At 46.4% G+C, this 27,500-nt stretch overlaps 1 protein-coding gene across 1 annotated transcript; it reads right to left on the reverse strand.

Moving 5' to 3' along the window:
- Window positions 1-23,246: 23,246 nt before the first annotated feature.
- On the reverse strand, window positions 23,247-24,182 carry LOC308329231 (globoside alpha-1,3-N-acetylgalactosaminyltransferase 1-like; the record flags this gene model as incomplete). Its single annotated transcript, XM_080783436.1, has 1 exon — window positions 23,247-24,182. One exon carries the CDS (start codon window positions 24,180-24,182, stop codon window positions 23,247-23,249), a length of 936 nt encoding a protein of 311 aa, XP_080639562.1.
- Window positions 24,183-27,500: the final 3,318 nt, after the last annotated feature.

Below are 27,500 nucleotides of genomic sequence, written 5' to 3' on the forward strand. Positions count from 1 at the left end.
CCAAAATGGGTGCCCGGTCAGAATGGGTTATATAATATAATACAGCCAAACTATTGTTTCGGCGCTGTATTTACTGACGGGCAATATGCAATCCAGAATCCAAATCCTAATCCAAATTATAGCTTGATCTATACGGGGGGGGGGGGGGGGGGTCAAAAACAAAAGCTGTTTCCCTTAATAAGAATTAATATTCATCTTTGTGAGTTGTTAAGTTGACGGCGCCGCATGAGTGCAATAGTAGTTGTGAACGCAGTGATTGCGAATGCATTGAGCACTTACTATGAGACCTAGCAGATCATGTCTGTGTGTGTGTGTGTGTGTGTGTGTATGTGTCTGTCCCGCTGTTACGTCACCATGACTCAGCCATAACCATATAAGGAGTCCACAAAGCAGCTATACGTCCAAAACCCAAATATGTACGAGCTGCGTTCGCTTCCCGCGTTTGCGCGTCTTTTTTGTGTCACTAACTTTTTATTTTGTATTATTATTGTTGTTATTATAATTTCTTACTTAATGCCCTAAATCAGCAGTGGTGGAAAATAACGAAGTACAATTACTTCGTTACTGTACTTAAGTACACATTTTGAGAATTTGTACTTTTATTTACTATTTTTATTTTTCTGTATTTTTACTTTTACTTCGTTACATTTACAAGTAAAAAATCGTACTTTTAATCCGCTACATTAAAATTGGACACCTTTCGTTACTCGCTACACATTTCCACGCGAAATATGCGCAATCTCCGCATTTTCCACATAAAGTTTATAAAGTCATCGCCTCACTCATTCGTTCACATTCACACAGAAGCATGGTGGTGCGGTGCGTTGAAAAAGCTGGACAAGAAGCGCCCGTCTCTCTCTCTCTCTGTCTCTCTAGGTGCGGTGAATAAATAACAGCGAGCCGCGCTGTGTGTGTGTGTGTGTGTGTGTGTGTGTGTGTGTGTGTGTGTGTGTGTGTGTGTGTGTGTGCGTGCGTGTGTGTGTGTGTGTGTGTGTGTGTCTGACGTGCGCTGCATCTGCTGGTTATTGCAGTTCTGTTTTCGTCACATTATGTGACGAAAACAGAACTGCAATAACCAGCAGATGCAGCGCATGTGTATGGGACTCACATACACATCTTAACGTCAGGAATGTTACACGACTCACCCATCCAGGTGATTGCAATAATAATCACTGTAGGCCTAGTCTTTACCGTGCATTGCATGTCTGTCGAACGGGATGGTCGTTAAAGTTGATATCGGTTTCAACTTTATCCCCCAATAATGTAATACACATTTACATGCATCTCAATGGGAGACAGTTTGCCCTGCAAAGTGGAGTGGGTGGGGCTTAATTAGTGAAGGGCTAATTATAATGCGTGAATTCACGCAATTATAATGTCTGTTTTGCAAATTGCAATGGCTCTCCCCATTCTTCCCTAAATTACTGTGGACCCCAATCTGAAATATATTTTTGTGTGAGCTTGCTTGCACCCTGAGTTGTTTGTAATGATAATGAGTGGCCAGTTTAGTTTCTAGTGTTTATCCCAACACAAACATATAAATGCCATTGATAATGAATGGCCAGTTTCGAGACGAGTGTTGAAATAAAGCCACTTTTGGACTTCATTTCTTTGTAGGCATTTTGAAAAGCATGTTGTACTTTTTACTTGTACTTTTTACTTGTACTTTGTAATTTTTACTTTTATACTTAAGTACATTTTTACACCGGGTACTTTTTGTACTTAAGTACATTTAATTTGAGGTACTTTTATACTTTTACTTAAGTAACTTTCTTAATGGGTACTTTGTACTTTTACTTAAGTAATTTTCAAGTAGAGAATCAGTACTTCTACTTAAGTAAAATATTTTTGTACTTTTTCCACCACTGTAAATCAGTGGTTTCCAAAGTGGGGTCCGGGAACCTCCCCACAGTGGTCCTTGAGGGAGTTCCAAGGGGTTCCCCAGCTAAATGATAGTTATGGGAACCAAATGGTCTGTAACTCTGAGTGTACAAATGGAACCAAATGGACCCTTATGGGTGTGTAACTCTGAGAGTGTACAAACGGACCCTTATGGGTGTGTAACTCTGAGAGTGTACAAATGGACCCTTACGGGTGTGTAACTCTGAGAGTGTACAAATGGACCCTCATGGGTGTGTAACTCTGAGAGTGTATACAAATGGACCCTTACGGGTGTGTAACTCTGAGAGTGTACAAACGGACCCTTATGGGTGTGTAACTCTGAGAGTGTACAAACGGACCCTTATGGGTGTGTAACTCTGAGAGTGTACAAACGGACCCTTATGGGTGTGTAACTCTGAGAGTGTACAAACGGACCCTTACGGGTGTGTAACTCTGAGAGTGTACAAACGGACCCTTAAGGTCTGTGTGTGTGATCTTGTCTGAGTATACAGAACTTTACCTCAAGCCGTTATTGTCTTCCAGTTAAAAGTGGTTCCACTGGCATTTGTTTAGGCCCACAAAGGCCCGCAAAGTGGCCCAGAGCAATGCGAGTGTGTTATGCAAATCCCATCGTCTGGTTTCTGTAAGCCTATAGTGTGGTGACGGCTGCATGCATGTGTGTTCACTGAAAGACTAAACGAAACAAAACAACGCATAGTTTACTTTTGCAATCGAAACGGCGATGAGGCAGAATTCCGAGACTGTTTTTATATGACTTACGAAGTAACCAAAACATATAAGGGATCTGGCTATATAGCCTCTGATCGCTAACAGCTGGTCCCCGTGTGGGTTTTATCGCCTCAGGCCCCCGCCCAAGGGGCCAGCTATAGGCACTCCAATGTTGAAGCGCTGGGCCCTAGTGGTAAGAGGAAGGACTGCAGGCGGACCCGTGGATTCTTGACGAGGAAACCCCGTGCAACCGAGCGTTCAACGTTAAAGCCCAGCTGCACCTAATATGTTATACGACTATATGCGGCACAATGCGAACATATTGTGGGCTTGTAGATCTGCTATTTTCAAACGTGGGAAAAGGGGGCATTCTGCGTAATGAGCACTTTCTACTTTTGGTCATTTTAGTACAGTTTGATACCAGAGTCATAACAGAGTTTTTCCACATTGCAGTATCGATACTTAAGTAAAAAGTGTGAGTACTTTTTTTCCACCACTGGAAACCGGGACCCAGGCAGGTTATGAACAGGGACCCAGGCAGGTCCCAAACAGGGACCCAGGCAGGTCCCAAACAGGGACCCAGGCATGTCCCAAACAGGGACCCAGGCAGGTTATGAACAGGGACCCAGGCAGGTCCCAAACAGGGACCCAGGCAGGTCCCAAACAGGGACCCAGGCAGGTCCCAAACAGGGACCCAGGCAGGTTATGAACAGGGACCCAGGCAGGTCCCAAACAGGGACCCAGGCAGGTTATGAACAGGGACCCAGGCAGGTCCCAAACAGGGACCCAGGCAGGTTATGAACAGGGACCCAGGCAGGTTATGAACAGGGACCCAGGCAGGTTATGAACAGGGACCCAGGCAGGTCCCAAACAGGGACCCAGGAAGGTTATAAACAGGGACCCAGGCAGGTCCCAAACAGGGACCCAGGCAGGTCCCAAACAGGGACCCAGGCAGGTTATGAACAGGGACCCAGGCAGGTCCCAAACAGGGACCCAGGCAGGTTATGAACAGGGACCCAGGCAGGTTATGAACAGGGACCCAGGCAGGTTATGAACAGGGACCCAGGCAGGTTATGAACAGGGACCCAGGCAGGTCCCGAACAGGGACCCAGGCAGGTTATGAACAGGGACCCAGGCAGGTTATGAACAGGGACCCAGGCAGGTTATGAACAGGGACCCAGGCAGGTCCCAAACAGGGACCCAGGCAGGTTATGAACAGGGACCCAGGCAGGTTATGAACAGGGACCCAGGCAGGTCATGAACAGGGACCCAGGCAGGTCCCAAACAGGGACCCAGGCAGGTTATAAACAGGGACATGCCGAGAGCGTTAAAAAAAGGGGCTGAAATCCCGTAAGAGGGCAAAAATAGCTGATCTACAAGCTCACGACACGTCTCACTGCGACGCGCTGAGAGCTTGTAGATCAGCTATAGAGCACCGAAGTCTGACGTCAAAATCGGTAGAGTGCGCAAATCCACAGGTTTGTGCACTTATTTTTATTTGCATCGTAATCCCCATAGGGGTATTTTTAGATCGCCTCATATAAGGACTGTTTTTGAAAAATAAACAAATCATCCCGGCCGCTTCACTCATATGGATATGAAGAATCAACTGACTGAGAGAAACCGCTATAGATACCGTTACTGAATTAGTTACATATTTTTTTCTAGAAACAGACTGTATCGTATATGAGTGACTGACTGTTGCAAACGATACAGAGACACCTCCCTGACAAGAACGCTTGTTTGTTTGGACCACAATGCTTATAGTATAGACGATATTAAGATCACCCCATGTTCTTCTCCATAGAGAAATTACTTCCGTGAACCAGGGGAATCGAAGGGATGAGCGAGTGACGTCAGGACTTGGCGCTCTATTTTCGGGGCGCAACCCAGCACTCTTTAGCTACCGGAGATGCGGGGTATTACGGGGTATACGACGTGGATTTATAAACTAATTTGTTCAATGCAAAATACTGTCTTCAAGTTCGGGAGAAAAAAGCCATTCTCCTGAATGCTGCCTTCCGGTATGGCATCAGGGAAGGAGTGGCATTTGCATTTCTTGTTATAAATGTTATTTTATTTTCCTTTTTTCTGATTTGTTTTTTTGGGGAAGGGCATCTTGCAACAAGGCTTTTGTGTCGCACCAAACACGTTATTCAGAACATTTTGATACTCGCAGATCATCAGATTCGTGAAACACAGGAAAGGATGTTGTATTCCAAAGTGCAGTGGACTTTGCATGGCAGGGGCGTCCTCCGAAGCACCGATGAGAGACACTGTGGGTCTACAGATGAGCGGTGACATCGTTTGGGTCATCAGGTGGGCAGGCCTTCCTTTCGCTGACTGGCCCACGACACCTCCCAGAGGGTTCAGCAGTGAATCCCAGCGTCCCAGGTTCACTCCCTACTAGATGTCACCGCCTCATCTGAAGGCCCATGTGGGGTCCCTTTTTCTTCATCCACAGCCACTGACTCCCCTTTTCAGCAGCCCTGGAGAGGTCCTTGATCGCCTGCCGGTGGGCCTTCCCTCGTACTCCCATCTCCCTGAGTAGCTTAGATGTTGAGGTAGCTATACGAACCCTCTGCAACTATATACTTCCACTGGGCAGACCTTCGCTTTCCAGCCTTGTTGTTGAGCATCTTCTGCGAGATGGGCGTACCTCAGCATTTTCCGCTCGTAGGCCTCCTCCACGGCACCCTCCCAGGGCACAGTGAGTTCCATGATGAAGACGAGCCTGAGCGAGGCTGACCACAGAACCAGGTCTGGTCGCAGGTTGGTGGATGCGATCTCAGCTGGGAAGCAGAGTTGTGTCCAGGTCTGCCAGCATCTTCCAGTCCCGTGCTCTGCCAAGCTGCCCGGTGTCTGGTTTTGCGGTGGTGCTGCTTGCTTTACCCTTGCCCTCCCGAACAAATGGTGTTGGCTGCCAACGGGATGACGGGGGAGGAAGGGAGTTCACGCTTGTCCGGCGACTTTCCAGCACTGCTGCAAGACACTTTAGCACCTGGTTGTGCCGCCAGGTGTAACGACCTTGGGTGAGGCTGGTCTTGCATCCCACTAAGATGTGCTTCAGTGTTGCTGGACTTGGACATAGAGGGCACGTGGGGTCTTCACCATACCACTGGCTTAGGTTGACAGGAGAAGGTATAAGACATCGTAGGCAGCCCTGATGGTGAAGCTCGCCCTGAATGCCTCCATCTCCCACAGATCTTTCCAGGAGATCTTCCTCTTCTCCACTCCTTCCCATGCCATCCACTGTCCTTGCTTTGCCTGCGCAACAGCCTTTGCGCGCCTTCCTGCTTCCTCTTCCTGACGTACCTCCTGGACCACCAGCTTGCGTCTCTGAGATGGGTGGGCCTTGCTCCAGGCCGGTGTACTGGCCCCAAGGCCGAGACCACTCCTCCCCTCTTGTACTCGGCCCTGTGTCTGAGTGCTGCCTTTGCCTGCTCAGTTGCGACCAATGGGGTCCACTTCCTCCCAGTGGCCAGGATGGGGGCAGCTTGGGCTACAAATGGATCGTTTGAAGCATGGAGCATCATCTCCAGTCTTACTTTGGCGCACTTGTACTCCTCTGCCAGACTGGAAATGGGTAGGTGTAACATCTCTTTTCCATAGAGCCCAATGCTGCTGAGGCACCTGGGAAGGCCGAGCCACTTCCTTACATATGAGTTGACCAGTCTCTCCAGCTTTTCCACCGTTGAGAGCGGGACTTCATAGAGTGTTAGTGGCCACAGGACCTAGGCTTTTCACAGGCTTCTCGGTGACCGTTGGAATGGGTTCCTCGCCAATGTGGAAGCGGTGGTCTACCAGCTTCCCCTTGACTATGGAGATGCTTCTGGACTTGGACGGCTTGATCTTCATGCGGGCCAGCTCAATGTTTTCCTGGAGCTTTCCCAGTAGCCGTACAGTGCAAGCCTTGGTCATGGTGAGTGTTGTGAGGTCGTCCATGTAGGCTCTAATCGGCGGCAGCCTCAGGCCAGGTTTTATTCGCTGTCCTCCAACCACCCATCGAGAGGCCCTGATGATGACCTCCATGGCCAGGGTGAAGGCTAGTGGGGAGATGGTGCAGCCGGCCATGATTCCCACTTCCAAATGCTGCCATGATGTAGTAAACTCTGTTGTTGTCACACAGAGCTGGACATCCTGGAAGTAGGCCTTGACAAGTGATGTGAGAGCTGGTGGGACCCTGAAGTACTTGAAGGCTGTCCACAGGAGGTTGTGAGGAACTGAGCCAAAAGCGTTGGCGAGGTCCAGAAACACCACGTGGAGGTCTGTTTTCTCCCTCTTGGCGACCTGGATCTGATGCCAGATCACACTGGCGTGTTCCACACACCCTGAGATTAATACCTGTAAGTCAGGAAATGGCATCCCTTTGTAATATACAAATATGCACAAGTTAGACATTGGCCCCACTTGGTGACCAGAGGTGGGACCAGGAAATGTAAAACAGCTGAACACACTGTTTTGTTTTTTTGTATTATTATTCCTTCCGTTGTTGGTGTTGTCATGGCTGCCAGTTCCCACCTGAGGTTGTGTGGGAGTCCTGACTGCTCCAGAGCGTATTGAAGAACTGCCAACTTGCATAATGTCTTCATACTAGGATTCAGGTCCAAGATCTGTAAGATGGGTTGAGTATTGGTCGTGTCATATCCTCCGAAGACGAATACACGATCTCCCTTCAGGCAACAACAGAATAACAGGGAATAGGGAACTTTCCCCCTGGGCTGAACCTTCGTCCAGGAGAAAGTCTTGCAGTTTAATTTCCACAGATCGCCGAACCAGCCCTTCAGACCAGAGCTGTAACCACCCAATATGTACAGCTCTCCATCGTAAGCAAAGGCTGAATGATGCTGGCGTTTCTCTGGAAGCTGTAAGGAAGAAGGCGTGCTCAGCCAGTGGTCGGTCTCCATGTCAAGCACACTGAGGTCGTTGTGGTCCTCATACTCTCTGTAGCCCCCCCCGAATACAAACATCTTTGTCCCGATGATGGTGCCAGAATGGCCATGTGAATTGGGTGGTGGAGTTCCTCTGGTGTTAATTAAAGACCAGACCATTGTGGTTGTGAGCAGCTTGTAGATGTCATTAGTTAATCCGGTGAGCCAGTTCCATCCTCCATAGATAAACATGACCTTCCCCGAGACACAGGCCAAGTGGCCGGCCCTTGCCCTCGGAACAGTCCCAGAAATGTTGTGCTTCGACCATCTGTGGCCGTCGACGTCAAATGCATAAAGAACGTCGTTGTCCAGGGTGTTCCCCTTGATGAGGTTATTTATTACCTTGCAATTCACCGCGCCGCCCCAGACGTAGACTCTATGTTCAATCAGAACGGCTGTGTGGCCCCAGAGCACAGGGGGAACCCCAAGGGGACGTCCTTCCCTCTTTCCACTCGTCACCGGAGGCAACTTCGTCCAGCGCGAGGACACAGAGTCGAAGACGTGCACATCGATCTGATCCACGTCGTAGCTCTTCCCTTCATAGAGCCCTCCAAAGAGGTACACCTTGTCCCCTGCTGGCACAGCGGCACAATTAAAGAGGTACATACAGTGTGCATTTGACTGCACTGGACCTCTGTTCATGGGCACCGGCCAGCAGTACATGTCTGTCTGTCTGTCTGTCTCTTTTTCTCTCAACCACTCTTTAAAATACTCTAGGCCTCTATAAAATAGCTCGCACTATTGCTGGCTGCCTAGTTTAGAACCCGCTGCTGTGGTGTCCAATTAGAACTTAACCAGGATGCTTAACCGACTCTATACATCCTACCCTTTGAGCAGACAACCCGTTATATGTTATACCACTATATTCTTCGTCACGATGACTAGGCCAATTGTATTTATCTCTCTCTCTCTCTCTCTCTCTCTGTCTCTCTCTCTCTGTTTGTAACACCTTGTATAGGCCGAGCAGAACCGTGGTCTGATGTCACAAACACAAACCGTTACATCATTTTAGTCGTTTGCGGATGACGTATCTATACGCAAATATAACTTTTTTTTATTGAATACTTTAGTTGATCTTTCTATGCGCCCGGACAATATATATGAAGTAGCTCCGATCGCATCTTTAAAGATCTGGTTAGGTGATCCGGGAAAAAAACGCGCTCATGATCTAGTGTGTGTGTGTGTGTGTGTGTGTGTGTGTGTGTGTGTGTGTGTGTGTGTGAATAGAAGAGTCCCATTTCACCCAACACCACAACACTGGATTCCCCTCCTGTTTCTCCATGGTTTCCATTTCACCCAACACCACAACACTGGATTCCCCCCCTGTTTCTCCATGGTTTCCATTTCACCCAACACCACAACACTGGATTCCCCTCCTGTTTCTCCATGGTTTCCATTTCACCCAACACCACAACACTGGATTCCCCTCCTGTTTCTCCATGGTTTCCATTTCACCCAACACCACAACACTGGATTCCCCTCCTGTTTCTCCATGGCTTCCATTTCACCCAACACCACAACACTGGATTCCCCTCCTGTTTCTCCATGGTTTCCATTTCACCCAACACCACAACACTGGATTCTCCTCCTGTTTATCCATGGTTTCCATTTCACCCAACACCACAACACTGGATTCCCCTCCTGTTTCTCCATGGTTTCCATTTCACCCAACACCACAACACTGGATTCCCCTCCTGTTTCTCCATGGTTTCCATTTCACCCAACACCACAACACTGGATTCCCCTCCTGTTTCTCCATGTTTTCTCCCGAGGAGGATGAACCTTGCGAGATGGGGGCCGGGGTCTGTCTCTCTCTCTCTCTCTCTCGGTCTCGGAAAAAACATGATGAATTGAACTGCCTAGTAAGCATCGACTTGCCCGTTTGATGCCAGCCGCCATAAAACCCCACGGCGAACTAAGTTTCGACTAAAATCACCTGTAGATTTACTTTAACCCATTCTGACCTGAGATCAGATTCATACGAGGTTTCCACCGGACACACACTGGTCTGATTAACCCATTCTGACCTGAGATCAGATTCTAAAAATGTCAGTCGTTCTTCGATTTCAGGTCAGAATGGGTTAACAGCCCCCGTATATACATTTCGGCCATTTGAAAATAGCCGATCTAACAAGCTCACAATGCGTCGCCATGCGACACGTTGTGAGCTTGTAGATCGGCTGTTTTCAAAAGACGTTGCACACATTCTGAACTTGTGAAATGGGACATTCTGCAGTATGAGTATACATTTACTTTGAGTACTTTCAGTACATTTTGACGCCGATACGTTTGTACTTTTTAGTACATTTTTAATACAGGGCGTCTACATTGCAGTATGGATACTTTTACTTAAAGTAAAACATTTGAGTATATAAAAGAAGAATGTAACATATCCTCTCTCACTGTGAAAGTAATGTTCCAACAAACCACCCAGTAGTGCAACATGAATGATTGAGTGCTTTCCACGGCGACCTTGTATATATACCGACATATTAAGCAGTATATTTCCTGTAGACATGCGGTGAAAACTATATGTAATGAATGCGTGTTTTGGGTTTACTAGGAGCATTAGTGGACCTGCATGGGCCTCTGTCTGCTAATTAAAACTCTGCATGTACGGGACTAATTGTATCCCAGAGCCTTTTTTTTTTCTTTTTTTTCCTCCGAACACTGCGCCGACATGAAAATGAATACTAATTCCTGGAGTGCCCCGAATCCGTGATTTAATTAACATTAATAAAAAGAAACACTGCAGATGACTGATGAACTTTTACCACTCTAATAGTTTGTTCCGTATATACAGCCATGCAAAGAGATTGAATTATGGACAAAGGGCATTTTCATATTAACCCATTCTAGACGGGAAGTCGGGAACCCCTTTTGGTGTTTTAACCATTACCATTATATGCTATACTTTAGCTATTTTTAATCGTGAAAATGTGGCGCAGATCTTATAATTATATTCTTTCACAGCAAACGTTTTAACTCAAATCTCAACAATATATTTTCAGATGGGGGTCCGCGGCCAAATACAGATAATTCTGGGGGTCCTTGACATGAAAAAGGTTAAGAACCACTGAATCATATAAAACATGTCAGGATTTAGAAGACATTTTTTTTTAGAATCGGCCTCAGGTCTAAATGGGTTAATTATATTTCTAAAATCTAGTATACGAGCAATGTGACGACAAGGAATGAGTTCGTATGGCATTTCTCTTGCTGCTTCGACTGAAACTCCGACCCTCTGTCTGAACCCCACTTTGGGGTAAAGTGGTGATAATATAATGAAACGCATGCAAGTATCTGACAATGTTAAGTCACAATCTGACATAACATGCAGAAACGTGTTGGACGGTCTGGCAGAGCCACACCAACATGTCACTAGTGTTCATACACGTACAGTATGTATTTCACTGTTCATACGCGACACAGAGTGGCGCGCTACGAGCTTGTAGGTCTTCTATTTTTGAAAAATCGAAGAGCGACTGACATTTTTAGAAATCTGATCTCAGGTCAGAATGGGTTAATCAGAACCAGTGTGTGTCCAGTGGAAACCTCGTATGAATCTGATCTCAGGTCAGAATGGGTTAAGACTCCCCAGATTATCTTGCGACACCTTGAGACGCTGAACACGGCTTTGTGCGATCGTGCAAAACGTCCCCCAGCGTGCGTGGTGATTGGTGAATGTCCCCCAGCGTGCGTGGTGATTGGTGAATGTCCCCCAGCGTGCGTGGTGATTGGTGAATGTCCCCCAGCGTGCGTGGTGATTGGTGAATGTGCAGCAAAACGTCCCCCAGCGTGCGTGGTGATTGGTGAATGTCCCCCAGCGTGCGTGGTGATTGGTGAATGTCCCCCAGCGTGCGTGGTGATTGGTGAATGTCCCCCAGCGTGCGTGGTGATTGGTGAATGTGCAGCTGTCGCTCTTTTTATTGCTGGGGCGAGGATTTAATTCTGGGGCAGGCGGGCGGCAAAAATCTCCTTTTCCTTTTGGTAAAACATTGTCCAGTGTGCTTAAGGCAGATAAGGAAGGGACCAGTGAAACGCCTTTTGCTTAGCGTTGTGTATAGAAAAAAGTGACCAGCTATCATGGCTGCAACTTATCCACTTTAACCCATTCTGACCGGGCACCCATTTTGGTGTTAGCATCATGTTATGCTTTAGCTATTGAAAAATAGCAGATCTACAAGCTCATATCGCGCCACCGAGTGGCGCGATACGAGCTTGTAGGTCTGCTATTTTTGAAAAATCGAAGAACGACTGACATTTTTTTAGAATCTGATCTCAGGTCAGAATGGGTTAATCAGACCAGTGTGTGTCCAGTGGAAACCTCGTATGAATCTGATCTCAGGTCAGAATGGGTTAAACCCATACTTTGTGGACCACAGGCATCTATAGAGCCTTGTGGGCACCTTATCCTTTTTCCACCTCTACGCCAAAGATCTATTTTTGCCAAATGTTCAGCCTCAGTATTGAGATGCTATATATATATATATATATATATATATATATATATAGGTACCATGTGGTTAATTAAGATTCTTCCTGTTCTGTCCATTATGACATGCTAGAAAAGTTGTAGGTTTTTCATAAATCGTCACTGGCATATTTTACCGTCCGATATAGAACGGTTCACACGGCGATTTTGGAAGGCAGACCGACCAGAGCGAGGTTAACCCATTCTGACCTGAGATCAGATTCATACGAGGTTTCCACCGGACACACACTGGTCTGATGAACCCATTCTGACCTGAGATCAGATTTAAAAAAATGTCAGTCGCTCTTCGATTTTTCAAAAATAGCAGACCTACAAGCTCGTAGCGCGCCACTCGGTGGTGCGCTATGAGCTTGTAGGTCTGCTATTTTTCAATAGCTAAAGCATGACATGATGCTAACACCAAAACGGGTTCCCGGTCAGAATGGGTTAATGAGTAGGGCATTAATTTACAAAAATAAAATACAAAATAAAATGAAATAACATAAATAAATAAACACCCATAAAAAGTCAGAATATAGGGAGATAAAGAGACAGCAATGAAATATTGATTGATAGTTTTCTGTGTTCGTTTGTTTAGCTGCCAGCTCATTAAACCCGGCAGCCAGTCTCCTGATCATCCATCATTTGAGCTTTTGTTGCCTTTCCCATGGAGCTGTCAGTGTGATTTAGCTTTTCATGAACGCTATACTGACGTAGAACATCCATTCATCTTGGGTCACTGTTTCAGCAAACTTCAGTTTACCAAACTACGAAACAATAACTTTAAGAGTATGTTCAGCAGAGTATAAAGACACAGCCCTATATATTTCCTTTGGAAACCAAACATCAGGGCTGGACTATGAGACAAAAAAATGTGGTGGAATTTGGCCCAGACAGATACTCTGGGGTGCGTGCGGAAATTTGGTGGCCCAGACTGTCCCACCACAAGCCCACTAAATATACTGACAATTTCGTCAACAAATAAAAACTAGACTAAAATGTTAGAAAGGGACTATAGTGGACAAGAGATCCACTATAAGTCAATTTACAATTAGTTGCATGCTGAAAATAGACGATCTACAAGCAAGTGAGTCAGGAAGTGAAACAAAAAAGGGCCATTATGACAGCATCAAGGCCCGCCAAAATACATGTTGTTCTCAATAACTAGACTAACACACAGGTGACTAAAATGTGATTAAAACTAAATGAAAACTATGAGACTAAAACTCTGAATCTTAAATTTGCTGCCAAAAACAACACTGTTGGCCTGGCACATACTGTATTGTGTGTGTGTGTGTGTGTGTGTGTGTGTGTGTGTGTGTGTGTGTGTGTGTGTGTGTGTGTGTGTGTGTGTGTGTGTGTCATTGTGGGCGTCAGGTCAACATATCACGCTCCATATATGGAGCGTGTCTTGAGTGTACTACAGGGTTTGATGAGCTCAGATCAACATGTTCTGAATGTCAGAACAGGTCAGCTCTATATATGGAGATCTAAGGGTGGCAGTGGGGGGGTGGGAGTGTCTTGAGTGTACAGGGTTTGATGAGGTCAGATCAACATGTGGAATGTCATAACAGGTCAGCTCCATATATGGAGATCTTAAGGGTGGTATATGGTTTGATGACGGCCTGTTGAATGGACAGGTATCAAACGGAAGAGCAAGGATGGATGGGGAAAGATCAACATAATGGAATGTCAGAACAGGTCAGCTCCATATATGGAGATCTAAGGGCTTGAGGTTTGAGGTCAGATGTATAGAGAGTTGCTGGCCGGCTCCATATATGCAGATCTAGGTGATGGCTATCCAGGGTTTGATGAGGTCAGTGTCGTGATCTTATAAGATATGCCATATTTGGAGCGTCGACCATATATGGCCGTGACGAGGACACGAGGCGTATAACCGGCTGACGACCCTTATATGGTGGCGTGACCGGACGGACGGACGGACAGGCAGGTTTTCATAGTAATCTGCGACGGTCGCAATACATAAGTGTGTAAAGCGTGCGTGCGTGCGTGCGTGCGTCGGTGCGTGCGTGCGTGCGTGCGTGCGTGCGTGCGTGTGTGCGTGCGTGCGTGCGTGTATATTATAATACACATGGCAGATCTGTATTGGGCAGAAGCCTTCCCTCTTCATCAGCAGGCAACCTTCACTCCCCGAGGGTTTGCATGAATAAAGCTTCTACTGTAATTAAATGTCCAACACTCAGGCGTGCGCATGCAGCACGTATACGTCGTGTATATATATATATATATACGCCCGAGCGGAGCGGGGACAGAGCGCTGCTTCGGTGCCCGCGAATAAAGAAGATAAACAAAGACAAAGCAATTACCGGAACTTAACCCATTCTGGGCGGGAACCCATTTTGGTGTTCAGCATCATGTTATGCTTCAGCTATTGAAAAATAACAGATCTACAAGCTCATAGCGCGCCACCGAGTGGCGCGCTACGAGGAACTGTCACACCGAGGAGCCCGAGGAGACGCGGGCGGCACGTCCCAAAACATAGACCCTGTCAAATTACCGCCGCGCCGTGTTCCTCATTACTAAATCCCGCGTGAACGTGGCAGGATTGAGACGAGTCTGCCTTCTCTGTAATTGCCTTGTCCGGTGTTTGCCTTGTCGACCTTCGTTGATAGGAAAGTGTCTCGTTTCAACGCCTCCTATAGTGTTAGACTTTGACAGAATGGACTGCCGGCACCTCGCCTCAGGATAAAGTACAATTAATTATTCAATTGCCATCTACGTTTATAAACGTATACCCCCCCAATCTCCGTAGCATTGGAGTGAAGGAGTGGCCGAGACGCAGTCAAAGTATTTGAACACTATAGCTGGCAGTGAAGAAGTGTAAAAAAATATATATATATCGTCTCTGTCAGATGCAAACCTGATATGTTCAAAGTAGGTAATGCGCCGATGTATCCGCCACATATCGCCACATGTTTGCCGTTATCGGTCAATACGGGTATCGGCGAAAAAAACTGACATTACTGACGGCAGTAGGCGATCTTTATCTGTTCTTGATAAGCATACGTTTTGCGTTGGCTATGTTGGTGTGTTGGTTATCATGAAGCAGCCTATACCAAGCTGTAGATTCTGAACATTTTATTTCTTGTATTGAAGATATTTGTTTCCCTGGCACAAAAGGGCAGTAATAAAAACAACACAAACTAAAATAAAATAAACATATATCGTTATCAGTATCGGCTAAATTGTTATTTTTAAACGTCGGTATATCGGCATCGGCCAAACCTTTCCATATCTGTGCATACCTAGTTCAAAACTGTTCTTTTTTTTAGGGATTCAAATTCAAACGTACGAAGCTCAAAATGTGTCGCTTCGTGGCCCAGTATACGTTATGGAGATACGAGTTTTCTGCCCCACAACCGTAATAATATACTATACGATGCAATGTGTGTAAATTGCAAAAAGAAAAAAGGAGGCCTGTGCACACAAGGTAAAATAATGTGTGGCCTTTAAACCCTTTTGACCTGAGGAGGATTCTACATAAATGTGACTGTCTTCTAAATCCTGACAGTTTTCAGAAAAAAAACAGTGGTTCTTTCATGTCAAGGACCCCCAAAAATGTATGTATTATGGCCACCATGTTGTTCCAGGGATCCCCCAGAAGCAAGGCTTTGAGTTAAAAACATTCGCTCTGAAAGAATATATACACTCATCAAAGATTTGCGATTTTTCAAAAATAGCAGACCTACAACTTCATAGTGCAGCACTCGGTGCCCCGCTATGTGAGCTTGTAGATCTAAAGCATAACATGATGCTTACAACACAAAATGGGTTAAAACGAACTGCACCTGTTCTAATTATGCTCAAGTGTTTAAACGCAATCACCTTTTTAAATGCTTGCAATCAGACTCCGTCGTGTTGTGTACCTATAGCTAAGGCTATACAGCTCCCCCACGATCATTCACGTGCAATTATTAATCATGTAAATATAATGAATACCTTTTGAGCAAACGGAAAAGGATGTCTATACATATATATATATATACGGTAATTTTGTTTCAATATGCTGGTTTCTCAATGTGTCCTCTTGCATTCCATTTAGTCAAGGTTAATCCATTCTGAACGGGAACCCATTTTGGATGTTGGCATCATGTTATGCTTTAGCTATTGAAAAATAGCAGATCTACAAGCTCATAGCGCGCCACCGAGTGGCGCGCTACGAGCTTGTAGGTCTGCTATTTTTGAAAAATCGAAGAACGACTGACATTTTTTTTTAATCTGATCTCAGGTCAGAATGGGTTAATCAGACCAGTGTGTGTCCAGTGGAAACCTCGTATATGAATCTGATCTCAGGTCAGAATGGGTTATAACGCGGACACTCCCGTGTCAGTCCTATATATACATGCATACTTTGCTGACGAATGCAACACACTTCTAATCACCGACAGCGCAGCCAAATAAGCCGTAGCAATCTCAAGGGCCTTGTTGTGAGATAAGCTTTCATGCCGAGGCTATATACCAGACTATGGGCTGTATTTTGCGTGTCTTAACAGTTTAAGAGCCATAGCCGTAATCCCGTAACCAATTTAACTATGCACTGGTAGCCAGAGCCGTAATCCCGAAATTAATCACTTTTAATTGGATTTCAATAGACGGGACTGTTGCGCAACTTGTGACTGCGACTTTAACTCGCATATATGGTAGGAACACTCTGAAATCATGTGCTAAAAAAAAACAACCCCAAATGGTTGCTTTTCTGCCGCCCCCTTGTCGTTGGTGGTAGGAAAAGCACCGAAGACGAAAGACAGGTTGGTTTGGTTGGCGCGCGAGAGAGACAGACAGACGAGTGAGTGACTCAGAGTGAGGCTTTCTGTTCCCTCTCGCAGTCGCAACAGGCTGATTTCGTGTGTGTGTGTGTGTGTGTGTGTGTGTGTGTGTGTGTGTGTGTGTGTGTGTGTGTGTGTGTGTGTGTGTGTGTGTGTGTGTGTGTGTGTGTGTGTGTGTGTGTGTGTGTGTGTGTGTGTGTGTGTGTGTGTGTGTGTGTGAACGAAGAGAATCATGCTAGCGATAACATAAACGGGGCAAGTGTTCGTCACGTAAGACGTAGGCCTAACTAGCAAGCTCGTAAGACGTAACAAGAACACTTGCCCCGTTTCTGTTATCGCTAGTATGATTCTCTTCGCACACCCCGTGTGTGTGTGTGTGTGTGTGTGTGTGTGTGTGTGCTCAGTTTCAGTTACATATCAATCAAATGAGTCGCTCGTATATTATCACAAGCTGCCATATGCAAAGCAACACCCGACGTATAGAGCTTGCCTCCCGTCCCCTTCAATCTTAGCTCAAAAGAGATGTCAGTGGGTGGAAAGAGAGACCCACGCAAATGATATTGTAAACGGGAGATTACGCAGTGTGATAAATGTAAATCCACTGTAGGCGACTGGCCGATTACAGTTTATGTCTTGTAAGAATGATGAAAAAAGAAACGCATGCTGCTCCCCGCGTCCTCCCTCTCTCTCACACACTCTCTCTCTCTCGCTCTATCTCTCTCTCTCACAGTCAATGTGTTTTATACTGTCATCTATGCATGATCATCTATGCATGATCTTGTCCCAAATGTGTCTGTCTCTCTCGCTCTCAAAGTAACCAACTAAATACTCGTTTGATCAAATGTAGCAATCACTCCATGCAAACACTAGTCTACTTGTACGGTACACACACACACACACACACTTTCCCAAACATGGAAGATCCCCCCCCCCTCGTGTGCGTGTGTGTGTGCTTTGGCAATGTAAACGTATGTTTTCTCATGCCAATAAAGCTCTATGATTGAGACCTCAAGCAGAAACAACACAAGAAACCTTCCCGTCAAACATCGATGTGTGTGTGCGACGGTGTGCAGCTCACCTCACGACCACCATGAACTAGTGAAGAAAAGTATATAATTCCAATCGGACATTGACTCACTCCCAGTCTAAACAACCCCGAGAGTACTCGACACGCGTTGCTCGTGCACGCGCGCGCACGTGCGCGCGCGTGCACGTGCGCGCGTGCATGCGCACTTTGCAACCAGCATGCAGCGCCAGCTGGTGCCACAGGGTGGTGCACCAACTCTGTCAAAACGATATTTTTATCCAGGGCCAGATTGGGTACTTGGGTACCCCTGGCCTGGAGCCAGGGGGCCCCTGTATAAACGGGGGGGCCCGTTTTTTTTTTTTTTTTTTTTTTTATATTTTTTCCTAGCTTTAAAATTTAAAAAATGTTTATTTTTCTTCATTTTTTTTTTTTTTTGTGAGAACAAGTACTGTGTGATATCACTGACATAAAAAATAAAAGTCTTTAGTGAGAATTCTGAGTGAGAAAGTACCTCACACTAAAATGCAGTTTTCTCAGCTTCCAGTTTCCAAGATGGCCGTTTTTATAAAACCAAACTTCATTCAAAGGTCAATAACTTCAGAACGGTGAAAGCAAACGACTCACTTATTTTTTCTGGGCAAAGTAGAGTAGTAGATCTTTCATTTGAGATATGTGACATCATATTTTGGTATAGCACAACATATTCTGTGGGTCTTCAAAGATTTCTATATTGTATGAAAAAACTGGCACCTGTGACAAAGATGGCTGACTGACTGTGGCACTGAAGGTACCAGGTCTTATTCCCTAACTTGAGTAAACTAAAGACCTGGAGGCGTGGTCAATGTGATTTGGCTATTCTGAGTGGCCAAAGAGCATTGACCACGCCTCCAGGTCTTTAGTTTACTCAAGTTAGGGAATAAGACCTGGTACTTAAGACACGCAAAATACAGCCCTATGAGTGCTATTACAAGAGCAATGTGGGGAATAACGGGGCCGAGCAGATGGAACTATAGAGCGGCAGGGAACATGCAAGCAGCAACAGATAGTACAGGCATTATATGGGGAAAAAGGGGTCAACCTCCAACTAATTGCAAAAACACCAAACTCAGCTGATTGTGATGAGGTCAGCACATGTGGCTATGGCCGTTATTAGCCCAAGGAGTGTTTTTATGCAAAACTAATGCTTGGAATGGATTCAGCATCATGAAAACACCCTAGTTTGACATGTCACATGCTACTTAAAGCAAAAGGAAAATTTGAAATTATTTGCCTTATATAGGATGTCTATGGTGGCCATACTGTACAGGCCATTTTCAACACTTCCCCTCAGACAATTTCAGGCAACTTTTTGTATGTTATTCAGGACATAATGTAAGATACAAAATCAGCTGAGTTTGGTTTTCTTTTGCAATTAGTTTGAGGTCAAATTACATTATTACTGGACTAAGAATATCCTGTGGCAGCAGCAGCAGCAGCAGCAGTATAGTCCATGGAATGATTCCACTATGGCAGCAGGGAAGGGTTGGAACCAGTGTTTGTTTTTGGCAGCACATTTTAGTTTTTGTCATATAGAGTCTCTTGAAACAACCACTGGTTGAGAACCACTGTTCTATCGGGTTGTATTCTATTAAGTATAGAGTAATAAGTATAAGACCACACTGTTCAACCTGGCTGGTTTGGAGGGCTGCAGCGCTGGATATTCACTTTGCGAGAAAATCCATTTGTTTTGCTGTCGTGTTCATTGTATAACGACATGACGACGATCAGGGCACATACCCGAGCACGAATACTATAGCCTATACATCATCATCATCATCATCATACTATAATTCAGCGAATGTCTAAATGAATGTCTGTCTGAATGTCACTGACAGAGCGTTATCTCATCATTGGCTGCACCAATCACTCCCACTTTTCAAACAGGCATGGACCATAATTATATGGAGGTCTTAACGGAGCCCTTTTATTAGTGGATTAAAACAGCCGTTTACAGCCGTGGTCTTTATTCGTGGTCTATCTCCGACCGAGCCACACTATTGGCACACATCTCTCCATGCCAAAAAAATTCTGCACGCTCCCAGGAGTGACCTAGGCTACTTTTTACAGACGCAATTGTCCTATTTACTGTACAAATATTGTTTTTACATCACCACACGATCCCATGGGCAATGCGCCTGGGTGCAGTACCCCCCGCGGCCACAAGATGGGGCAAATATCTCACAACGGGTAAGGGCTAGTATATACAATCCACTGAGTCAGCGCCTGTTATGCAGCGCATGTAAGTGTGTGTGTGTCCCAACCTACACGTCGTGCCTTAACCCATTCTTCACGGGAACCCCTTTAGGTGTTTTAAGCATGTATATATACTTTAGCTAAAATACACCCGCACACTGTATTTCCTCGGTACATGAGTATTTTCCTATTTAATGAAGCAACGTTTCGGTCCCTCCGGGCCTGAGGAAGGTCCGGAGGGACCTTCTATTGCTTCCATTGATGTCCACCATGGCCGATACGCATACGCCTGATTTCTAGGTGTGAGAGAGTTTTCTCCTACAGATGATACTTTAGCTATTGAAGAATAGCATATATACAAGCTCATAGATCATAGCTTGTAGATCTGCTATTTATTTTGTTTTAACCGTGAAAATGTGGCGCAAATCATTGGATATATATATATATATATATTCTTTCGGACCTCAAATCTCTGCTTCCCATCTCTGTAGTGGGGCGAGATGGAAAAGGGGCGACCGTACCCGTTACCCTCCGTTGCAAGTACAGTCGGCCCCTACAAGTCCAGAATTGACTGCTTCCAGGCATCCCAGGTTCTCCATACAATCTGGCCAGCTCGTTGGTGCTTTGCGCTCCTGCGTCGTTCGTGAGTGTTGTTGTTTTTCTTTTGCGGCTTTCGCCTTTATTTTTTTATAGAGGGACAGACAGTAATAATAATAATAATAATAAACTTTATTTGTAGCACCTTTCATACATAAATGCAGCTCAAAGTGCTTCACAGGGCAAAAATAGAATACAATAAAACACAAGTAGTTAAAATGATAAAACAATGGCAAAGAACAAAATTGAATATAAGAACATAAAAGAAATAAAAAGAAATAAAAACAAATAAAAACAAATAAAAACACCACATGCAGCAAATCAGTCAGGACAGGGTAGGAACGTGCATATTAAAACTCAATTAAAAGCAATGTTGTAGAAGTGGGTCTTGAGCTGAGCTTTAAAAATGTCTACAGAGGCTGCCTGACGAAGGTACAGTGGGAGCTTGTTCCTGTCAGTAGGCTGTCAGCCTACAGAGTACATCCCGGCAGCCATCACCATGCTGACAACAACTATACAGAACTGAATCCGTCTATGTGTGTGTGAGTGACCCCAGTGCGGAAACCCCATGTCGAGTCCCATGGGCGACAGAGAAAGAGAGGGGGGTGGAGGGGGGCGATGGGTGAAATGAAAGAAAGGCCATTAAATATCTCCCATGGCCCAGGTCCACCATCAGGGCTGAATGAAATTGCATTGCATTGAAAGTGAGGAAGGCCCTTGCATGGAGGGCCCTAAACGGCATGGCCAGTGTATATGGAACTCCAACCTCCCCTGTCAAACCAAACTCAGCTTCTTCTACGCAACGCTAGAGTCTGTTCTCCTAGACGGCAGTGAATGCTGGACCTTGAAGCCAACCCTGCAGAAGTCTCTCGATGGGTGCTACACCAGAATGTTGCGTGCAGTACTCAACATCAACAAGAGCACACATGTTACCAACACAAATCTGTATGATGGAATGCCAAGAGTGAGCCAGAAAATAGCAGGAGAATGAGACTATAGCAGGACACTGCAGCCAAAGACACCAAGCCAGTAAACTAGTGCTGTGGGAACCAACACACGGGCACCGGTCACGAGGACGTCCCACGCTAACATGCGCTCCACGCAGGAGCGCAAAGTACAAACGAACTGGCCAGATGTATGGAGAACTGGGATGACTGGAAACGACGATGGAGGGCTCGTCTGAGGACGACCTATAGAGAGAGCAAGAAAAGGAGGAATTGAATTCCCCCCTTTCCGCAGACGATGGCCTTCTTTAAGAGCAGAGAGCGCAATTATTTCCGACTCCTGCACAGCGGTGCATGCGCCTGCGACGTGTAGAGGTCTTGTGACGATGGGGCGCTGAGTGCGGGGCGTATAGTAGCAGGCAGGCACTCACACCCTATACTGTAGCATGTGGTTCTTCTCAAGTGTCTCAGTTGCCTTAAAATGGCATAATGTCAATACCGTGCATGTCTAGTTAAAAGTATGAAACAGCGCTCACGTGTCATCATGAACGTGCACAATGATAGTCAACGGACCAGCGCTCCAGCGCATTGACAGTTTCTGTACGTAAGACGTCCCTGGGCGTCTTAAGGATTAAAAACGAGCTGAGCCTTGGACGTCACTGGACGTCCTATAGCGCAACACATGGCCAGGTGCAGGCCTATAGATCCAGCTGCACATGGCCAGGTGCAGGCCTATAGTTCCCTGAGCTTTGCGTCTTGTCTGGTGGGGATGATGGTGTTCAAAGCAGAGCTATAATCAACAAAGAGCATTCGGACACACCTGTTCTCCCCCCCCATGTCCAGGTGGGTGAGTCCAGAGTGTAGCGCCAGGGCAACTGCATCGGCGGTGGATGGGTTCCGACGATAATATGCAAAATGCCATGGGTCCAATGTGGCCGGCAGCACAGAGCAGACATAGTCTCTCACCACCAGTCTCTCCAAACATTTACTCACAGTCGGAGTGAGGGCCACCGGTCTCCAGTCGTTCAGACTCGCCACCTTGGAGTGTTTGGGGACGACCCGGTACCACAATGGATGACTTGAAGCCGGACGGGACCACAGCTTGGGAGAGAGAGAGAGGGAGAGGTTGAAGATGGTCGTGAACACTCCTGCTAGCTGGGCTGCACATATACCTTCAGCACCTGGTCTGGGATGCCGTCGGGACCAACGGCTTTGCGGGTATTCAAGCAAGGCTCTGCACTCTTAAAATAAAAATTCGTATTTTCTTGTTTTTTTTTTTTGGGGGGGGGGGGGGGGGGTTGGCCTCTCCTTCTGCACCATACTCCTTGCTGTTTCGCGCATGCGCGCTGCCGTTCACTTCCTTGTTCACGGCTCAGATAGAACGCCTCGTATCTCCTCATCTAGGGAGCTCTCCATGGTGCTGACCAGATGGGCATACTTCGGTCTTCATTTCTGACTTCAACAAGCCTCTCGTTTGGAATATTGTGACATTGTGAGGTAAAGACGGAACTTCATGCCTCCCGGATTTTTGTACGGAACGGAAGGCGTGGGGCGTGGTGGGGGGCTTTCAGAGTAAAAGCTTCCATGTGTTCCCGGCACCCCCAAGCTCCTATTTTTTGAAAGAAATGCGCTCTGTGTTTTTAACTAATTGGGTCTAATCTGGGCATAGTCCTTAACGACCCCAGAGAATCTGATGACTTTTATCTCGGGTTTGACGGCATGAATGTCACCCCACAGATACTCCGGGGACAGAACCTTGGAGGGTTTATTGACGTACATGAATCTGTTGAGGTGGCTCTCCTCCTGCCACAATGCTTCTATTCCCTGCTGGGCGTCCAGCTCAAAGTTGTGGCGGCAAGTGGACACCAGATCCTGGACGTAAGGCAGCTCGCCCCCAAACACGGCACCGCCGTAGTAGTAGTCCCCCTCGTGAGGGGCCATGTAGGCCTTTGAGGCCGGCCTACGTTCATAAGTGAACGCACTGCGCTCTTTGAAGTAAAACCCTGGGTGTATCACGGCGACCAGCTGGCCCAGAGTCTCCGTCCCCCACCGAGCGCGGAACATGGAGTCGACGTCCATACAGAAGATGTAGTCGGCGTGGCCTCGTAGCTCCGTTGCTATCAAATCGTCAATATACGCCATTCTTCCGGCCGATATATCCTGCCAGCGTGCCAACGCTGGAACGGACCTGACGAACAGCTCTCGCCCGGCGGCCATCTCCACGGGAGGAACTTCATCGGGCCGGTCCGTGAACACATAGTAACGGACCTTGGCGGCGGCGCCCTGCGTGAAGAAATGGCGCTCCGCCGTCTCGAGAAAGTCCTTCAGGAAGGCGGTGTACTTTCCTACGGCGAAGACTGTCAAGGCGACAGTGGGGGCACGTGATTTGTGCATGGTGTCTAACAGCACGGGGTCAAACGTCTCGTCCCACACGATGGGGGCTTGCCACGGCGTCACATGTCCGATGTCGGCACGCCGGTCTGCCAAGACACGAGGTTGATGGAAACGCATGTCTGAGTCCGGTAGCAGAGAGGCCAGGCCCGGGCCCTCAGCCTGGGGGCACGGCGGTCCAGTTCGCATTTCAGGGTAAGTCCATGTTAGAACCAGCAGGCCCAGCAGAATTATTGTTGAAAACACGAAGGGCCAGTATCTCTTAGGAAATGGACGGAACCGCATCTTCCTTCCTGACAGCAGTAAAGATTTCAAATCCTTCTTGTCTGTGTGACACGTGTCAAGAGGGGTTCCTTTTTTTTGGTTTTGCATATATATAGACTTACAATGACGTCAGCGTCAATGACGTCAGCGTCAATGATCAAGGGCCCAAACTTTAACACAAATGGGAAACTAGACTTAAAAGTGTTCTTTAAAGAAACAGACACTCACGCCCTATTACACAAAACGTCATTCCACCCGACACACTCCTACACAGGAATAGTCAAATCACAACTACTAAGATTCCATAGGATTTGCACGCAAAGAAGTGATTTCAAAATAGCTTGTAAAACTCTATTTAATGCTCTCAGACTAAGAGGATACACTAGGACATTCCTCCGGAAAGCCCAAAATACCTTCTTAGAAATAAGAGTGCGGGATCCAGGCCCCAAATTGGCCCTGATAACCAGTTATTCAACACAGAGCACACTAGCCAACAACAGAATAAAAATAAATTTTGAGAACCGAACGGATGATCTTCTAAAAGATTATAAAATTATATCGGCCTACAGAAAAAATAAAAACCTTAAAGATTATCTAGTACACAGCAAGCTAAAAGAAATCAACACACCAGCACGCCAGGGACCAGAATACTTCAAACCCAAACAATTAGTAAAAAATACAACCACAAAACGCGTTTTAGAGATTAAACAACAAATAACAGCCAGAACCAGCAACTGCATTTACTTAATCACATGTGAAAAATGTGGTTTACAATATGTCGGAGAAACAGGTAAAACAATAGGTACTAGGCTGGGACGACACAGATACAATATTAACAATGCCAAAAAGACAACCACAAGATTTGTGCAACATTTCATGGCTCACGGCATTGAAGCTCTAAAATGCGCTGGACTTCAACACAACCCCAGCTGGACGTTTTAATGAAAAACAGTGGATTAAGAACCTCAACACGGATTTTCCTGGAGGCTTAAACATGCCTAAAATCTGATCTTGAACACTACAAAACTTAAACTCAGGATTAAACTGGAGAAATCTAAAAGTGATTGGATCAGACCTCCTTCGGATACATGGCGAATGCATTTATTCCTTGCACAGTGCACTGAAGTTGTTTAATCCCCCCCCCCCCCCCCCCCCCCCCCATGCCATGCAGAGTCCAAATAAGGCACTTTGACAACTAAATAACATCCTATCCTGTGTTGGGTGAGCAGAGCGCAAGTACCGTTTTCTAGTTTTTACTCATGCTTCTTGTTTTTAGACGGTGGGGGAAATGTCTGTGGAGCGAAAAGGAGAAAAAAAGGGCCCCTGATGCCCAAGGGCTGCTGCATGGGCACATGCATGTGCTCAAAGTGCCCACCATGGCCAGGTGCAGGCCTATAGATCCCTCAGTATCCAGCTGCACATGGCCAGGTGCAGGCCTATAGATCCCTCAGTATCCAGCTGCACATGGCCAGGTGCAGGCCTATAGATCCCTCAGTATCCAGCTGCACATGGCCAGGTGCAGGCCTATAGATCCCTCAGTATCCAGCTGCACATGGCCAGGTGCAGGCCTATAGATCCCTCAGTATCCAGCTGCACATGGCCAGGTGCAGGCCTATAGATCCCTCAGTATCCAGCTGCACATGGCCAGGTGCAGGCCTATAGATCCCTCAGTATCCAGCTGCACATGGCCAGGTGCAGGCCTATAGATCCCTCAGTATCCAGCTGCACATGGCCAGGTGCAGGCCTATAGATCCCTCAGTATCCAGCTGCACATGGCCAGGTGCAGGCCTATAGATCCCTCAGTATCCAGCTGCACATGGCCAGGTGCAGGCCTATAGATCCCTCAGTATCCAGCTGCACATGGCCAGGTGCAGGCCTATATAGATCCAGCTGCACAAGTAGCGCATCCTCAATGATACGGGGCGAGATAAGAATATTCAGAATTTTTTCCTATTTTTGTTTTGGCCCGTTCGCCTTTCGGCTGCCGTATGCTACGCTCTGGGCTCATATTAGCTTGCCGTTGACTCACATGTTAAGCGCGGCGGAAAGAATGACTCGTCTTTCCTAATCCAGGGCGCTCTCCGTGGTGATGAACGGATCGATATGCTGGCGCTTCATTCCTGCTCCTCATCCGTCTCTCCCGCAAAATATGAACGCTTTTTGGATCACATATCGTATCAATTAAAATTATCGCAATGTAAGCTAGCAATGTAAAGTCAACTTTTTTTTAGTATATTTTTGTTTCCGGGTCATGGCTTTCAGAGTAAAAGCGCTGAGACAACCCCGGCCACCCAGAGCTCCTATTTTGAAGCACTTCCAATACCAAATTCGGCCACTACAGTATGTCCATTTCGCCTCAGGGTTTCCTCCGGGTGCCGTCTCTACTCATACGGCTGGAAACCCATGAAGGAGGTCCCTGCTTCATCTCTCTCGCAGCTAAGGGGTCCTTGCCTTGGCCTGAAAACCGTTGGAATACCCCCTAGCTGATCCAGACCCCATAAGCTGCGGGCGACGTTGTCCCCTTTTGCTCAGATTTCAAATCAATTCAATATGCCACTTTTAATAATAAACTCCTCGCCCGTCTTGAAACCATAAAAGTGTAAATCGCCCGGTGATTTATTTGCCGCGCCGCCGCTATACGGTACAGTGCCGTTATTGTTTAATAGCTGGCAGGTTAATTGTCAAGGTGTGCTGTGCTGTCCCAGTGAAAGGATCAATCATCCACAGCTGTAATAATGACTGTCTAACCCACTAAAATCAGGAAAGACGCTGTGTCATTTTCAAAACAACTTTTTGGGGAGTGGGGTTGCAAAAATAGCAGACGTACAAGCTTGCAGCGCGGCACGACGTGCCGCGCTGCAAGCTTGTACATCTGCTATTTTTGGGACATTTTTGTTTGGACAAATCTTGAAAGTGTGAGAACTGTAGTGATTTAGAAGGGCATTTTGTAGAACCGGGTCCTAATGGGCTAACGGCTCACCCAGGCTGCAGAGTAGAACTTAATTCACACATCATGGAGTAGAACTTAATTCACACATCATGGAGTAGAACTTAACATCATGGAGTAGAACTTAATTCACACATCATGGAGTAGAACTTAATTCACACATCATGGAGTAGAACTTAATTCACACATCATGGAGTAGAACTTAATTCACACATCATGGAGTAGAACTTAACATCATGGAGTAGAACTTAATTCACACATCATGGAGTAGAACTTAACATCATGGAGTAGAACTT

The sequence above is a fragment of the Protomyctophum bolini genome (genome assembly GCF_963924005.1).
Source record: "Protomyctophum bolini genome assembly, chromosome: 15".
NCBI classification, from domain to species: Eukaryota; Metazoa; Chordata; class Actinopteri; order Myctophiformes; family Myctophidae; genus Protomyctophum; species Protomyctophum bolini.